The 18960-nt window shown below is 43.2% G+C and overlaps 1 protein-coding gene across 1 annotated transcript; it reads left to right on the top strand.

Annotated features, from left to right (window-relative positions):
* ciao2a (cytosolic iron-sulfur assembly component 2A) lies at positions 1-16446 on the top strand. Its single transcript, XM_080214296.1, has 5 exons — positions 1-172; positions 3912-4076; positions 9937-9986; positions 12048-12093; positions 14859-16446. Exons 1-5 carry the CDS (start codon positions 49-51, stop codon positions 14957-14959), a joined length of 486 nt encoding a protein of 161 aa, XP_080070422.1. The 5' UTR covers positions 1-48; the 3' UTR covers positions 14960-16446.
* Positions 16447-18960: the final 2514 nt, after the last annotated feature.

The following is an 18960-nucleotide window of genomic DNA, read 5'->3' as shown; positions in this document are numbered from 1 at the left end:
GTTTAGCTTGTATCATTTTGAGAGATGTTGCAGCGTAATGGCTGAAAGATGGAAATAGTCTCAGGGCTTGTGTCTTACGCCCTAGCAAAGTTCCTCTTTCTCTCGCGGCTCTCCAATAAAGAAGATGCGGAGAAAATCAAAAAAATGGAAGAGAAAGTCTTAGAAGTCTATGGTAAGGCTGCATGACTTAAATTGAGATTGTTGTTAGTTCAGTGAAGAGGTCAAACTCATGAAGAAAACTTCAGCACACCCCATAAAAGCGTTACAACCTTTACAAATCACCGCAGCAGCCAGACTTGGTGCCTATGTCTGCCCCCACCTCCCCAATCCAAACGTTGTCCCAAGAGGATGGTTTTAAACATGATAGTTACTGTGTATACATACGTGCATTTCCCATTCAAACTGTCTTCATTCCCAAGGCAGTAATATCTGTGTTTTTAAAACACAGATGTGGGGAGATGATGGCCAATTATCACTTGACTATTAATTCAGAAACTCAGTTAATATTCAGGGGGGACCCGGGTTGGAATCCTGCCATGGCAGATGGTGGAATACGAATTCAATAAAAAATATCTGGAATTAAGAATCTACCGATGACATGAAACCATTGTCAATTATCAGAAAAAAAACCATCTGGTTCACTAATGTCCTTTAGGGAAGGAAATCTGCTGCCCTTACCTGGTCTGGCCTACATGTGACTCCAGAGGCACAACAATGTGGTAGACTTGCAGTTGCTGTCTGAAATAGCCGAGGGCAACTAGGGTTAGGCAATAAATACTGGCCAGCCAGTGATGCCCATGTCCCACGAATGAATAAAATGAACAAAAACAAAATACTGTGGATGCTGGAATCTGAAACAAAAACAGAAAATGCTAGAAAATCTCAGCAGGTTTGAAAGTGTCTACAGAGAGAGAATAGAGCCAACTTCCTAGAGCCAGCCTTCCACAGATGCATTCAAGTTTGCTGAGATTTTTCCAGCATTTTCTGTTTTTTTTTGTATGTGTGTGTGTGTAATATTTGTGTAGTGACCATTCCCTACAATAATGTGATTTTAAAAAATAATAATTTGTTAGAATTAGCACTAGTACAAAGGCCAACATTTTATTGCCCATCCGTGCAACTGTGTGGCTTGATAGGCCATTCAGAGGGCAGTTACAAATCAGGCAGGTTGCTGATAACTTGCTATCATCTCTAAAAGTTATAAATTAACAAGCCTTGGATTCAGTCAGAGAAGTTGTCCTAAACTCGGTATCATTGATAAAATTGTTGTTGTGCAGATTTTTGAGTGTGACGGACCTGAGTCATCCTGCTGGCTTTGTACTGTCATATAGATCGGGCAAGTAAGGATTGTGATCAAGCTTTAAGGACAAATTATGAAGTTCTATTCATTCCTATAGAATGCTAGCTATATTCCAACATCCGGAAACTGATTGTCCTGTCAACTTTACGAACATTGAAAAAATAAAACTAGTGTTTCAAAGTTTCCAAGTCTCCCAATCTTTACAGTGTTGCAAGACCCGGGTCAAAGGTGTGAAGGGCAGTGTGACTATTTCCTGGAGATGGTCTCATTCTAATTGCCTGAATGGACCTCAAATTGCTTCTCATCTGAAATACACAACGGTTTGCAGCAATGAAATGTCAATTTGTGTTGATCAGACTTTGTGCTATAGTTACGCTGTAAGATTTATTGATTTAATTCTCCTGGTCAAACCTCTGCAGATAATTAATGAACAGTGGCAGTGCAGGAGACAGATAATTTCAAATGTTCAGTGCAGGCATAATCCATGCCAGGCACTTCTCCAAAATATGAATCATGGTGCACCCTTGGCTGTGTTGGACTGTATGTTTTCTGAGCAGCCCCTGAAGCTTTGCGACGGTGGAGTGGGGGTATAAACTTCCAAAAAAGCTGCTTACATTTTGTTACCCCAACTTTGTGAAGTTTCAGAATCAGTGGAATATGTATTTGGTGATGGGAGAGAGGTGGATACAGGGAGCAAGAATGAGGTAAAAATGTACAGTCATTCTTATAAGTGCACTTCAGCCTCTCACTAAATCTTTCAATTTCTAGATTAAGCTAATCTGTTGGGGGACACAGTGGTTCTGCTGGTTGTTCATTGGCTTGTAATCTGTTATGTACATGCTCTGCATGACAGCTATTAAAGGTGGTTGGCACGTCTGATATCTATTTAATTTAAATATAATTGCCTGTGGCGCTGTGGTAGAGTGCCAATTTTCAAGGATCTGGGCTGGAATTCTCTGTTCTCATTCACTCCATGGCACCATGGCCAGCGAGAATGGAGAATTGGGCCAGATCGACGTGCAGAATAGCAGAACGGGAGAGTCACAGCCGTGGGTGAGGTTAGAAAATCCCAATGCTGATCTTAGTCCAACCAGTTGCTATTGTTTATGCAACAAAATGAATTACCAGACCATTTTAGAATGGAATCAAATGTCAATTGCATTAGTGTGGACAGGATGTCATCAGTCAGACAGATCCAGGTGGAGGTGAAGTTTCCCCTTCCCTGAAAAATATTAGTGAACCTTAATTATCTTTATTTTATAAACCGCCGCATCTATTGAATTGAATTTTGTAATTTTCTAAGGGGGGATTTCAACTCTCAATCTTTGCATTGTGAATCCACAACCATACTGCCATATTGCAGTAGGTACTTTTCTATGCTGTGATTTCTGTTTGAGGGCAACATTGCTGAGAACATTAGTTGCTCATCTTTCTCTGTCCTGTCAGATTGGGTGTAATGTTTGGCTTAAGAATTGTGATTGCTCCAGTCATCTTCCAAATATCAGCCCAGGATCTGTTGTATTAAGTTATCTCCAAGGTCTGCTTTCCCAGTCTACCTATCTCCAAGCTATCTAAAATACTCCCACCAGCATCACTAAAGTCCACTACTCTGCATCAACAACTCCAGCAGACCACAGTGAAACACTGAAGACCTTGACGTCATTTAACCACCCCCCCCCAATTGCCTCACTGTACCTAACCTTTTCAAACTCTTATGTATTTCCTTGTATTCTTTCGTCCTGTGACTCTCACCTCTTGCGCCTCCCCCTCTTTGCTTCACCACTGGTTCAATTTTGTTCTACTATCTAGAATTCCCTCTGTCAATCCCCACCTCTTGCTATTTCTCTCTTTCTCTTCCAAAACTCTCAAATATCTGTCCATTTGACTGTGTCCTGGACTATCTGTTCTACCTGTTATTTGGTACTTTGTGTTTCATTTGGTCTTTCCTTGCAATGTTGTGAAGCATGACAGAGAGAGTAGATGAGGTTTTCCACTCTGCCAGGGAATGTTTTGAGAAGCTTTCATTCCGAGTAGATTGCAAAGGGCGACACCTTGGCACTGTGGTTAGCAGTCCTGCCTCACAGCACCAAGGACCTGGGTTCAAATCCAGTCTTGGGTCACTGTGTGTGCAGAATCTGTATCCCTGTATCTGCGTGGGTTTCATCTGGGTGCTCCGGTTTCCTCCCACACTCCAAAGATGTGTAGGTTAGGTAGATTGGCCATGCTAAATTGCCCCTTAGTGTCCAAAGATATGTAGGCAAGGTGAATTAGCCATGGTAAATGTGTAGGGTTACAGGGAAAGTGCTGAGGGGGGTCGGAGACTGGGTAAGATGTTCTTTCGGAGTGTTGGTGCAGACTTGGACCAAATAGGCTCCTTCTGCGCTGTAGGGATTCTATAGTTCTATGGAATCCACACCGTACTATTGCCTATAACATAGCAATGCTCTTACTCCAAGAGGACAAGATATGGGCAATTTGGTGCATTTTGGGGAGCAGTGTTGGAAAGATCTGAACCAGATCCTGTTGAGATTTAATGGATTTTGTATTGGAGATTAGAGATGTAATGCTTTGAGAACGATTAACTTTCTCTAATGTCTTTCTCCAATGTCAGATATTATTCGTACAATTCGTGACCCTGAGAAGCCCAACTCTCTGGAAGAGTTGGAGGTGGTAGCTGAAGAATGTATCGAGGTGAAGTCGTTAGGTGATGACGAGTATCTCATTATAATTCGTTTCACACCAACTGTACCTCACTGCTCGCTAGCAACACTGATTGGTGAGTGAAGAGAGAAAGAAGTTGCATTAACTCGATGCTTTTCGTTCTTTTAGGATGTCAAAAAGTGCTTTACAGTTAATATTGTAATGTAAGAAACACAGCAGCCAATTTGCACAAAGCAAGCTCCCACAAACGGCATTGCGATAATGATCGTATGTTTTGTTGAGAGATGAGTATCTGGGTGAACTATTTTCTATTCTTCCAAATAGTGCCACATGATCTTTCACATCCACCAGAGGTAGTAAATGGGGCTTCAGTTTAACATCTTATTAAAAATACGACACCTCCAACAACGCAGCACTCCTTCAATGCTGTGCTGGGAGTGTCTGCCTGGATTCTGTACTCGAATCTCTGGAGTAAGACTTGAACTCATAGCCTTCCGATTCAAAGACTAGAAAGCTATCATTTAGTTACTTTTGATGCACCTGGGGACCAAAAGTGTAATGAGGCAATGGGCACAGGGCAGCATGGTGATTGGCACTGCTGCCTCGCAGTGCCAGGGACCCAGATTCAATTCCTGGCTAGGGTCACTGTCTGCGTGTTTGCACGTTCTCTCTGTGTCTGCCTGAGTTTCCCTGAGCGCTTCGATTTCCTCCCACAGTTCAAAAGACGTGCTGATTAGGTGCATTGTCTGTGCTAAATTCTTCCTCAGTGTACCCCAAACAGGCGCCGGAGTGTGGCGACTGGGGGATTTTCACAGTAACTTCATTGCTGTGTTAACGTAAGCCGACTTCATAGACTCATAAAAACTCCACAGTGCAGAAAGAGGCCCTACCCCCATGTCCCTCTAATGCTAATCCCTCTAACCTACACATCTCAGGACACTAAGGGGCAGTTTTAGCATGGCCAATCAACCTAACCCACACATCTTTGGACTGTGGGAGGAAACCGAAGCACTCGGAGGAAACCCATGCAGACATGAGGAGGATGTGCAAACTTCACACAGACAGTGACCCTAGCCGGGAATCAAACCCAGGTCCCTGGAGCTGTGAAGCAGCAGTGCTAACCACTGTGCTACAGTGACTTGTGACACTCATCAATAAACTTTAAATATCCTCGTTAATTTCTGACCACTCTGCCAAGAAATGTGTTTCAAAAGCTTCATTCCTAGTAAGCTGGAATCCTCATCTTAATATTGCCTGTAACATAGCATTGCAGTTACACCAAAACCACAAGATAGGGTGAAATGGGTATTTGGTGTATGGTTGTGGGGTGGAGAGGGGCTGTAATCAACTGGTCTTGGTTGTTTCCTATCGTCGATTCTTAAAGCAACATGAACCTTGTCCAGTCAACTGGCTGCCCCTCCAGCCTTTACCATTTATCTTTTCCGAATGACATCGATATGATGAGGAAAAGGGAGAACGAATACAGAATCTCCCACTCAATGATGAATCTTATCTGGAGCAAAACACCGTACCCATCAGAGGCTGCGGTATTACAAACAAATCTATCTGCCGTGCCTCTCTGCTCCTTGAACAGCACAGACTAAGGCTGTGATGGGAGGGGATCACAAAGTAAAGTTTAAAAGCTCCATGTATCCTGCCCCTTCACGTTTATCAGAGCTCAGCACCATTTGCACATGTCTGGTTTTTGTACATTTCCTGATGGCAAGTTTGGATTTGTCATTTATCTCCCTCTCTCTCTCGGTGTGCGACGTTACCCATCTGTCGCTCGTCCAAATATGACAAACTCTCGACAGTCTCTCTAATGCACCGCGCCCAGCCCATGATAAAGGCGCGGGGGGTGGGGGAGGAGGAAGAGTTAGAGGAGAATATCCTGTGCCACGAGTTGTTGCAATAATATTGCAAAGAAACTACTGAACTTGATCTCAAGTTGAAAATAAAAGTTTGAGTTTACTTATTAATCACAAGGAAGGCTCCCATTAACACTGCAGTGAAGTTACCGTGAATTTCCCCTAGCCACCACAGTCCGGCGCCTGTTCGGGTCAATGCATCTATCCAGCACGTCTTTCAGAACGTGGGAGGAAACCGGAGCACCTGGAGGAAACGCACGCAGACACGGGGAAAATGTGCAGACTCCACACAGTGACCCAAGCCGGGAATCGGACCGGGGTCCCTGGCGTTCTGAGGCAGCAGTGCTAACCACTCTGCCATTGTGCTGCTAAGTGAAGTGTTGCAGTGATGCCTTCAATCAGAAATATTTCTACTGCAATGGAAGACCATGTGAATGTCTGCTTACAATAACAATGTTTTGGGTCCTCATGTCAGGGGCTGCTATTTAATTTTCCTCTCAGCGCCACCCCCATCCCCCCACCCCATTCCTTGCAAACTTCCTGCTGTCACCACGGTTACATGCTGGTCAGTTCTGAAATTCCTCCAGCGCTTTCCTTGAAGGTGGATGTTCTCTTCAGTCCTGCAATAAGAACAAGAGGGATACTCTTTTAAATGCTTTGCAGTATTAACACCAGGTCATTGTTGCTGAGTTTTGAGAGGGAGATGAAAGCCTCCCACAGCTGTTGTATTATTTTTACAAGTTTCTGACCTTCAAATAGAATTAACCTCCCTGTGACTTGTTGCTCGGAGCTGTCACTCTTTGATAAACAAAATGGGAGTCTAGTTCCTGAGCATTGTGCTTCCTGTTTCGTCCTTGAAGCAGGTTATGACCTATGCTAAACGTTTAAAAGTAATTGTATTTGAGGGTTAAAGGGTTGAAGGTCAAAGGGCATTGAATCAAGTTTCTTGTCAGGAGTTGAAAGCATTTTCACACAGTTGACCATTGGAGCTTTTCTCTTCGCTAAATAATCTATTGACAGAACTAATTACATGTTGCACAAGGCATGGGAAAAAGTTGGACATGGGAGAGTGCTACCCTCATCTCCCATTTTGAAAAAGTGATGGAGGTGAAAGAAGGTAGTTTGACACAGTGGTTTAAAAAGCTGCACTTTGGCCTCTGGGGCTTGGCTTGGATCCAATGCAACTTTAGAGCATCAAGTCTCCACACTGCCTGGAACTTGATTTAATTTGTTTTGTTATTGTCACATGTATTAGTACGCAGTGAAAAGTATTGTTTCTTGAGTGCTATACAGACAAAACATACCATTCATAGGGGAGGAGAGGGTACAGAATATAATGTTATAGTCTTGGCTAGGGTATAGAGAAAGATCAATTTAATATAAGGTTCATGATGGCAGCAGGGAAGAAGCTGTTCTTGAGTCGGTTGGTTCTTGACTTCAGAATTTTGCATCTTTTTCCCCAAAAGAAGAAGGTAGAAGAGAGAATGTCCAGGGTTCATGGGGTCCTTGATTATGCTGGCTGCTTTTGTGAGGCAGTGGGAAGTATAGACAGAGTCATTGGATGGGAGACTGGTTTCTGTGATGGATTGGGCAACGTTAACAAGCCTTTGTAGTTTCTTGCGGTCTTGATCAGAATGAGAGCCTTAACAAGCTGTGATACATCCAGAAAGAATGATTTCTATGGTGCATCTGTAAAAGTTGGTGAGGCACAGTAAGAAGTCTCACAACACCAGGTTAAAGTCCAACCAGAAGAACCTGCCACACACCTGACGAAGGAACAGCATTTCCGAAAGGTTGTGGGTTTCCTATCAAATAAACTGGTTGGACTTTAACCTGGTGTTGTGAGACTTACTGTGTTTACCCCAGTCCAACGCCGGCATCTCCACATCAAACTTAGTGAGAGTCATAGCAGCATGCCGAATTTCCTTAGCCTCCTGAGAAAGCAGAGGCATTGGCGGGCTTTCTTAATTATTGTGTCAGCGTGGAGGGACCAGGACAGGTTGTTGGTGATCTGGACACCTAGGAACTTAAAGCTCTTGACCATTTCCACTTCGTTGCCATTGATGTGCACAGGAACATGTCTTCCACTATATTTACAACGGTCCTTGGTGAAATGGGTTTGGGGAGTCTTTGCCTATCCTGTTTTAGGCTCATGCCCAGAGCATAACTGTTCCTATAACATTAGTCTTGTCAAATTGTGAGAATTGTCAAATTAAAGCATTATGATCTTCTGTGGATGGGGGGTTAGAGTGTGTTAATGGGGTACAGTAGGACGAACCTCCAGCTGGGAGTGCAGAATGGAGAATTAGGACTGCAGTGCTTATTTTTAAGCCCTAACCCTCTTTGTCTTTTGCTTTCCTACTGGGAGTGCAGGACCTGAAACTGAGCTCCAACACTAAACCTATATTCTACCTGGCTTGGAATCACTTGGTCATAACATTGGTGCATAAAATTAGAAAAACACTTCATTTCTCAGCACTGATACCCTTTGGCTTGATAGGTATTGTTTTAAAATGGAAGATTTTGTTTTCTTAACTGTCCTGTTTATGCTTCACATGCAGGGCTCACTGCAGTGATCCCTACTCCCGTCGATAGCAATGAGAAAGAACTTGCAATTGTTTCATACCGTTCAGAACCACAGGATGCCCCAATGGGCTTTACAGATTATACAATCCTTGTTGTAATTCAGGCAGCCAGTGTTGTGCACAGCAAGACCCTACAAACGTCAATGGGATAAATGGCCAGATAATTTGTTTAATTAATGTTTGTTAATGGATAAATATTGGCTAGGATACTCGAGAGAACTTCCCTGTTCTTCTTCAAATGCTGCTTTTACATTCACCTAGGGGGTATCTGGGGCCTCAATTTAATGTCACATCTAAAAGACAGCATCTCTGACTATGCACCGCTCCCTCAGTGTTGCACTGGGAATAGCATGTAGACTATGTACTGTCATGTGAGTGTACCTTTAAGAAAGGTGTTTTTAAAATCATGCAGCTTACAGCTTCAGCTATGACATTGGGGGTGGAGTGTAGCTGTGGCAATCAGGCAATAGGGTTTTTTTTTCTGTTGGGCTTTCAATTTTGTTTTGGGTTGTGTGTTTGAAGCAGTCTCTCCCTTTCTCCACTTTGTTTGGTTTTGAAACTATTATCAGTTCGCTGAAGGAGGGACTTATTGCCATCCTGCCTTAAAGAAGCTGTGTTTTGGGAAACAGATTCGACTACCATCTCTTCTGATTTTCTTCACAAGGGATTGTCAGCATTCAGCCCAGGAGGCGGGATTCCTGCAACAAGTGGGCATTAACCTCTGCAGTATTGTACTTATTTGGAGGGTTTTGTGTATTGGAAGTTGGCTTTGGTTGGAACACATTAGAGATATTCCTTAAGAGTCATTCATTATTGTCGTTGTTGTGTTTCGTGTTTGTAATTGATAAAAGTTCTTGCTAATTGTCTTATACATGTTAACAATATTCTTAATTAAACTTTGTTTTTGATAAAAGCTCCCTGTGGGTCAGTTGAATCACACCTGGAGTGAAACCTTGTCGCGCTCATCCTAACCAAATTCAACGTAAAAACATTACAGGTCAGGCAAGCTTCATACAACACCTTGAAGTATCCGACCTGATTCCTAACAGTACCTATATCTCTGGATGAGGGAACTCTCAATGAAAAGGATTTTAGATTGAAAAATTACCAAAGGCAATGGTGTCATCTCCCTTATGGCTCCTTGGACCTATTCAGGGAGTAGATGAGCCAAACAATTGGACTGTTACGGTTTAATCCTGGCTCCGTGTTGAGTTGGGCAGCACAGCTGGCTTCAGACAAGCTGAGCTAAGGAGAGGGGAGCATTTCCACTGTGATCACTGTCACCGCTGAAAGTGCATGGCAGTTCTATGGGTGAGAGTAGGGCCGGGCTTCATCTCTTGTCCACACGTAGCCTGTCAACAGAGGGCAGATATCAACCAATGCCCTTGAAACAAAACAGCTATTGTCTTCAAAATAGCATGCGGGAGGATTGGAAAGGAGAAGAAAAGTAAATGGCTGTGAAGGGTTATAGTAAGAACATATTTTATGCAAAGGCTTATGGGTTTTTTCTTAATGTTTGTAGGTCTCTGTCTACGAGTCAAGTTGCAAAGATGCTTACCGTTCAAACATAAGGTAAGAGAAAATGTTTTGCTTCGTCCCGTCACTTTCTATCAAGATGGACCTTGACGTTTTGTTTTGCTGATAGCTTTTCTTTAATGCATTCCCCGATAACTTTCCAAAAAATTAACACTGGGCCTGGCTTCAACATTCCATATGTGATGAAGGACATTGCTACAACATCTTATTAATGAGAAATCCTCCACGCCTACAAGTACGTGAAGTTGGACACAAGAACACCATCACCTGCAAGTTCCCCTCCAATCTGCACCATATTGACTTGTAACTAGGACAGCACGGTGGCACACTGGTTAGTACTGCTGCCTCACAGTGCCAGGGGCCCAGGTTCTATTCTGGCCTTGGGTGACTGTGTGGCATTTGCACATTCTCCTTGTGTCCGTGTTTGTTTCCTCTGGGTGGTCAGGTTTCCTGTCACAGTCCAAAGATACGTAGGTTAAGTGCTTTAGCCATGGTAAATGTGCTGGGCTACAGGGATAGGGTGGAGGGCAGGGCCTGGGTGGGATGCTCTTTCAGAGAACTGATGCAGATTCAAGGGCCAGATGGCTTGTTTCTGTAGTGTAGGCAGTTCCACTGCCTCCTGAGGCTGGGTGTTCCAACATCTCTCAGAGAAAAAAAACTCCTCATTTCTGTCATAAAAGGGCAACTCCCAATTTTGAAACGGTGCTCCCCCCTGGTTCTGGACTCGCCCATAAGTGGAAGCATCTTCTCCTCATCCACCTTGTCCAGACCATTCAGGATCTTATATACTTCAATCATGTCAGTCCTCACTCTTCTAAACTCCAGTGGAAAAGAGCCCAGCCTCTCCAACCTTTCCTCATAAGACAACCCACTCATTCCAGGCATCAATCTAGTAAATCTCCTCTGAACCACCTCCAATACATCTACACCCATCCTTAAATAAGGAGACTAAGAATACTGCACATAGTATTTGAGCTGTGGTCTCACCAATCCCTGTACACCTGAAACATAATGTCTTTACTTTGATGTTCAATTCCTCTCGGAATAAAGGAAAGCTTTCCATTAGACTACTTGATGATAGTCCAAAGATGTGCGGGTTAGGTTGATTGGCCATGCTAAATTGCCACTTTGTGTCAGGGGAATTAGCAGGGTAAATACATAGGGTTACGGGGATAGGCCCTGGGCGGGATTGTTGTTGGTGCTCAATGGGCTGAATGGCCTCTTTTTGCACTGTAGGGGTTCTATATGCTGTACTACATACCAACGTTTTGTGACTCCTGCACCTAGGTCCCTCTGTACCTTTGAATTCTGTAACCGTTTTCCATTTAAGTAATACCTTTTTTTATTCTTCCTGCTAAATTGAAGAACTTCACATTTGCCCATGTCTGCCAGATATTTGCCAATCACAGACCCAATTATATCTTTGTTTTCTGCCAGTCAGACAACCTTCAATCCACACTACACCACAAGCTTCTATTTTCCACAATAACCTTTGATGTGACCCTTATTAATTGCCTTTTTGGAAATCCAGTACAGCAAATCTACAAGCTCCCTTTTGTCCACAGCACTTGTTACTCATAGAAATCATAGAAACCTTACAAGACAGAAAGAGGCCATTCAGCCCATCGAGCCTGCACCGACCCACGTCCCTACACATTTACCCAGTAATCTCTCTACCTACACATCTCAGGACACTAAGGGGTAATTTAAGCATGGCCAATCCACCTAACCCGCACATCTTTGGACTGTGGGAGGAAACCGGAGCACCCGGAGGAAACCCAGGCAGACATGAGGAGAATGTGCAAACTCCACACAGACAGTGACCCAAGCCGGGAATCGAACCCAGGTCCCTGGAGCTGTGAAGCAGAAGTGCTAACCACTGGGCTACTGTGCCACTCCTTTAAAGGACTCTGGTCAATCGCTGCAATCTGATAGATACTATGGCCAGAGACCATCATTGGCGCTGTTAGACCAAATGATTCTAGTTTCTCAAACATTTATCCCCATAAATATTTTTTTTTTGTTTTTAAACAAAATTCTGTCACCATATATAAAGAAATAAAAAAAAAAATAAATTTGACATTTGTAACTTTACAGTTGGAAATCTACATCTCGGAAGGGGCACATTCTACCGAAGAAGATAGTAAGTATGTTTTAAGCAAATTCTGGATACAAGTGCCAATAATTTTCTTGCTACACAATGTCTTCCTCACTCGTACTTCAATTCCCCTTTTTATCATAGAATCCCTACATTGCAGCAGAAGGCCATTTGGCCCATTGAGCCTGCACCGACTATCTGACAGAGTATCCCACTCAGGCCCTATCCCCGTAGCCCCGTGTATTTACCCCGCAAATCCTCCCAACCTACACATCGTGGGACACTCGGGATATTTGGCATGGCCAATCCACCTAACCTGCACGTCTTTGGACTTTGGGAGGAAACTGGAGCACCCGGAGGAAACCCACACAGACACAGGGAGAATGTGTGAACTCCACACAGTCAACCAAGCCGGGAATCTAAACCGGGAATAATGTAGTATTAATATAATAATGTGGAGCATCCAACAGTTAAGGCATTGTTATAGAATCATAGAACCTTACAGTGCAGAAAGAGGCCCTTCGGCCCATTGAGTCTGCACCGACCACAATCCCACCCAGGCCCTACCCCTATATCCCTACATATTTTATCTGCTAATCCCTCTAACATAAGCATTTTAGGACACTAAGGGGTAATTTTAGCATGGCCAATCAGCCTAACCCGCACATCTTTGGACTGTGGGGAGAAACTGGAGCACCCGGAGGAAACCCACACAGACACGAGGATAATGTGCAAACTCCCCACAGACATTGACCCGAGCTGGGAATCGAATCCAGGTCCCTGGAGCTGCGAAGCAGCAATGCTAACCACTGTGCTACTGTACCGTGTTCCTCTATCCTATATTTTTAAATGAATATGGCTTTGGATTTTAGCAACAGCACGTGGCTATTCAACCTCTCAGACCTACTCAAATTAGATTATGTCCAATTTAATAATTTGCACCTTAACTCCATTTACTTCCCTTAGCTCCATAAACCTGAATGCTCTCACCCTTACCTTATGTCCATCTGAATTACGCCATTCAGTTTTGGGAACTGCACCTCAGGATGGGATACATTGACCCTGGTGCAATGTCTCACATGAGCCTTTACGTCAGCCTTTAACTCATTCCAGCATTCACTGAATTTTGGGGGAATGTTTCAGATTTCTCCTGTTTTTAAAGGTGAAAAAGTCCCCCTTGATATCCTTCCAAAATGACTGGCCTCTAATTTTAAGATTATGTTCCCTTGCTTTTGACTCCTCCAATAGGAGGAAATAGTTTTTCTCTATCCATGTTTTTAATGTTTTGAGCACCTCGATCAGATCAGCATATGCTCAAGGGAACACGAGCTATGTTTATGCATATGCCTTCATAATTCCACCCTCCTAAACTGGGTAAAATTCATGTGAAACATTGCACCAGGGTCAATGAATCCCTTCCTGAGGTGTGGTGCCCAAAACTGAATGGCGTACTTCAGATGGGCCGTAAGACATAGGAGCAGAATTAGGCCATTCAGCCCATCAGGTCTGCTCTGCCATTCAATCATGGCTGATATTTCTCTCTTCCCCATTCTCCTGCCTTTTCCCCATAACCCCTGATCCCTTTATCAATCAAGAACTTATCTATCTCTGTCTTAAAGACACTCAATGACCTGGCCTCCACAGCCTTCTGTGGCAAAGATTCACCATTCTCTGGCTGAAGAAATTCCTCCTCATCTCTGTTTTAAAGTATCATCCCTTTAGCCTGAGGTTGTGTCATCTGCTTCTAGTTTTTCCAACTAGTAAAAACATCCTCTTCACGTCCACTCTATCTTGGCCTCGTGGTATTCTGGTGCCAGAACAAATTGCAGCTAAACTTACTTTTCATTTTAGTCTGCAAGAGTGACTGGTGTGGGGAAGCAGGAATCCCCCAGGGGTGTGGCAGGGAGGCAGGACAGTTGTAGGCGTTCACAGCTTGTTGTTGTAGATTAAAGGGAAACTTTAGGCACATTGCAAGCTGTTTCTGACCTGGCAGTGCTCGATGTTGAGCAAACTTTGGGGATGATTTGGTAAGGGGGAGTGTGGATTCAATTATCCAGCGCTGACATCTCTTCACCTGATGGGCTGAAACATTCCCCCAAGCAAATAACTTTTCTTTCATGTGGCTTTACGAGCAGAAGCTGTCATCACAGATTTAATGTCAAGTTCTCCCACCAATCCCTATTGGAGAGCAGGTCTAACTCATGGATATCCTCCTGTTAGATTCAAGAATTCCCTGATACTTTGTAGGTCTTGCACAGGTTTAATAGGAGTTCATTCAAGACGTATACCAGCTTCTCAGTCTTGCTCACCCTCCCTCTCTCACACGCGATGTCACCAGCCTCTCTATTGTTCTTACACAGCATTATTATTCATTACCCCAGAGAACACCCATTTACAGTCATTGGTTAATTAAACACATCACGTGAGGTAGTCAACACTGGTTAGTCCAGACCTCTGATCGTGGACTGTGCGTGAGTTAGTGGTCTTGTGCCAAGATTAGCTGATTCACACACTGAGTACGTGACCAGCAAAGCAGTGCATGTAACATTGTAACATGATTCCAACATGTATGAAACTTTCAGCCTGGTTTATCCCACGTGAAACATGAAGCTTCTGTAGGGTTTATCCCATGTGAAAATGTCAATAAAAATATACCGTAGAAAATGTTATATATAAAAATGTAGGATAAAACAGTGGCCTCCCACACCCCTCCTTGGACCCTTTGCAACTAAATAAATTTGCTACAAACCACTCTCGTGCAATGTTGCATTCTACATTAATACGGTTCCTTTTGTTCCCTTTTACTTTAGTTAACAAGCAGATCAACGATAAGGAGCGAGTGGCAGCAGCAATGGAGAATCCAAATTTACGGGAGATTGTGGAACAGTGCGTTCTGGAGCCTGATGATTGAATACTACTCACTGGCCACGCAGGAAAAAGACTTTTGTTCTCATCCTGCACTTTGCAAGGTCTGGCAACCTGAGGATGGCCTCCCGTTGGCCTCTTTCTCTTTCTTTACACATGCTACAGACTTTAATATTTTGGCAATCATTTAAGAAACACTTTCAATTTTTGTAACATGCATACAAATTAAGTAATTTCCAATATAATGGTTCAGTTTTGTTTTTGGGAACTTCACTCAGAGCATGAGGTCTCTCGGAAATACTTGAAGGTTGAAGCAAGTAAAATAAGTGGAATCAGGCAAACACAATATTACTCCAATGCAAATTGATAAGGAGCATTTAATGTTTCATTCCTATTCAATCTTAAATAGAATTTTAAAGGGCAAAATATTAGGTGGGAACCCTAAAGGGTAACAACCATTGTCGTGATCTCAACATTTGGAAAAGAAACCTTTGGTTCCCGTGCGTCCCATTTTTGCCTCTAACCAAAACATTTGGTTTGTCCTGGACATTATTGACAAGGTGACACAGAGTTGTATGGAGGGATTCAGTTTGGATTTTACCATCATCCTTATAAATTGCTTGTCTCCTGAGGGGAAAGCCCAAGTTTAGGGCAAGTGTCTGGTCATCTGTGTGTCAACAAAGACTTCTAAAGTCAGAGAAGTGAAACAGAAAATCAATATTGGTTGATTTGACTTGCCTGTGGAACACATTTAATTACCATGATCTTTGATTGAACAGCCCACTTTCAATGTTAATTATTGCTTCCCAGAATAACTTTAACACAGAGATCCATCACTGACTCCACTTAATCACCGAGGTCCCGTGATGTGACATTTTGTTTAACCTTTTTAAACTTGCCAGTCTGCAGTAGCACTCAGATCACAAGCAGCATCTTGAGAGGAGCCTGCAGTGCTACACATGTCAATACATTTATTGAAAAATTCTGAGGGTTTATATTCTGGATTGTTACAGGGGAATTGGAGACGGGGCTTTATTGCTTAATCTGGAAACCGTCCGAGTGTTTTTGTTTTTGGGAGGAAGGAGTAGTGGGTGAACTAGAACTTGTCATCCACCCACATCCTTTACAATCCAGTCCCCCTCCAATCCACATCTACATGTTCCTGGAGAAAGCAGCAACCAATGGGTGTGCTGGGGAAAATGTCAAACAATTAAAAAGGAATGCTTAATTTCGCAAACTGGATCGTTTATGTCAATGGCAGCAGTAATATAGAGTAACCGTGAGCAAAAGGTAAAGGTTAATGCTCATTAAAAGGCAAGCATTGTTTTGCGTCCTGGAGCCCACTTACATTGTATTTACAGCTTTAAAGAAGATGACAGGTCATTCAGCCCAAAGTGTCTCTGCAGTAGTTTATGCCTCACCCTCTCAGTATGGTCTTTTCTCCTTTTTAGACTAACATGAGTAGTTTTATACAGCCCAATTCCTGCTGCGGTGGAGCAACCCAACATCTAAATAAAATTGACATTTCAGTTGTGCAGATGCCCTTCCCCAATGGGGCATAATTTCCCTTCCAGCCGATCTTCTGCTGCAGACAGGTTCATCAGATACTTGCAGCACTGCACTACCTGTCATCCATGTGGTAAGCTTAACCAATGAGTGTTGGCCTGTTCGACCATGAATGGAATCACAGCCGAGCCAGATTTTGACCGTGGCCATCATTCGCGCAAAGGGGCTTTCCAGCAGTAGTCACTGGGTGGCAACCGAGCAAGATGAGAAATGGGTCCTGTTCCCCCCGCTTCTGTCCACCCCTGTCCAGGGACAACGATGCTGGTGTCAGGCCCCTATGGATACCCTTGTGTGAGACCACTCAAAACTATAAAACCAGGACACCTGGAATCTCCCTGCCTCAAACCTACCAACTGAAACATAAGGTTCTTCTGCATCTAGATGTTTTGAAAGGCTCTGCCCTATTAGGCCAACCTGTTGATCATTTTTATACATTGATGACACGTCAAGGAGCTCCTATAATCCTTCCCATTACACCTACTTGGTCTTGAAAACCCTTGCTCTGGTTTTTATTAATGAACAGAGGATTTGGGCTCTGAAGCTGTGTCTGGTGCACAATGCAATAGTTTGCTGCATCGTGTGTACCATTGGATTGCAGTTTAAGCTGCCTTAACACTGAGGGGGGATTTAGCCATGATTTCAGAGGCATTGTTCAAGGTTCCAAGGGTTTAAGTTTATTAGTGTGACACGTAGGCTTACATTAACACCGCAATGAAGTTACTGTGAAAATCCCCTAGTCACCACACCCTGGTACCTGTTCAGGTACACTGAGGAAGAATTCAGCACGGTCAATGCACCTAACGTGCTTGTCTTTTTGACTGTGGGAGGAAACTGGAGCACCCGGAGGAAACCCATGCAGACATGGGGAGAATGTGCAGGCTCCACACATTCAGTGACCCAAGTTGGGAATTGAACTTGGATCCTGACACTGTGAGGCAGCAGTGCTAACCACTGTGCCACCATGGCGCCCCTCAGAACCTTTCTGTTGTTTGTCTTTAAGGGTGAATACTTTGACCTGGCACAGTGTGATATCTTGCAACAAATCCTGAACATTTCCATTCTTATCGCAAGGGCTCTGATTGCGAAAATACCCCCGAGGCTACAAACATTTTTGAGCAGATTTGACCGATAACAATTCATCTGTCTTTTGTAATATCGTTCAGATGTGTCATCAAACCTTCAACCTCTATGCTGTGTGAATACAGGAGTGTTTTGGGACTGCCAACACTTGTTATAATGCATTACAATAAACGTAAAATATTGCAGATGCTGGAAATCTGAAATACAAACAGAGATGCTGGAAACATCCAGCAGGTCAGGAGAGAGAAAAGCAGCATTCTGGATCAATGACCTTTCACCTGTTGTCTTTCTGATTTAACTAATTTGTGATTTTAAAAAAATATATAACAACATTTGATTCAAAGCTTATCGTAATTCTTTAAAAATATTTCTAAATTTCGCTGTTAGCTCTTTCGAGCACAATAGGTCGAAAATAGTATTGATGAAGAAAGGGACATGCTGTCAAAACTTTTCATCTTGCACTCATCAGGACAGACACAAGAATACCAAATTTTCAAAGCGAGCTGCTGTTTATACTGCATGAGAAGAGTTTGCTAATTGGTTGGCAAGTGGACTCTGATTGGTAGAGGTATTGCCATGAATATGAATATAAATTGTGCGTCAGTGATTTTCATGGAACAACCGAAGGTGGGTAGCTCTGTAAAATGCAGCCCACTGAGATCTTAGCACTCTTCTAGTTCTGGCCTTTTGAACATTCTTGATTTCCTTCACCCTGCTATTGTTGGCCAGGTCCTAGGCTCTGAAATTCCTTTCCTTAACCCCTTCTCCTTTCCTCCTAAAGATGCCCCTTAAAATCTAACTCTTTGATCAACCTTTTACGGCGTCCTTTTATTTGGCATCAATGATAAAATCCCTACAGTACAGAAAGGGCCCATTCAGCGCATCAAGTCTGTACTGACACAATCCCATCCAGGCCCTATCCCCATAACCCTCATTTACTTTGCTAATCCCCCTGACACTACGGTCAATTTAGCATAGTCAATCTGTCTAACCCGCACATCTTTGGACTGGGGGAGGAGACCCACACAGACATGGGGAGAATCTGCAAACTCCACACAGACAGTGACCCGAGGCAGGAATTGAACCTGGGCCCCTGGCGCTGTGAGGCAGCAGTGCTAACTACTGTGCCACCATGCCGCTCTTATGTTTGATAATGCTTCTGTAAAGTGCATTGGGATGTTGACTATGCTACACACATGCAAGTTATAAATTATATCTCTGGTTTCTAGACTCTGATACTAAACTTCATCTTTCCAATACTTTCACAATACCTTATTTTAAATAATATAAAGGAAGGTGGTTATTATTAATATCATCTGTACCAAATAGTATTTTACTGCAATTTTCTATGGGATGTACCCCATCCTACAAAGATCAGCATATAGGGTAACACTACATTTA

Source organism: Carcharhinus amblyrhynchos, chromosome 28 (genome assembly GCF_965287045.1).
Source record: "Carcharhinus amblyrhynchos chromosome 28, sCarAmb.v2.hapA, whole genome shotgun sequence".
Classification (NCBI taxonomy): Eukaryota; Metazoa; Chordata; class Chondrichthyes; order Carcharhiniformes; family Carcharhinidae; genus Carcharhinus; species Carcharhinus amblyrhynchos.
Note: the sequence above shows the minus strand (reverse complement) of the source record. Positions and strands in the feature narration are given on the sequence as shown.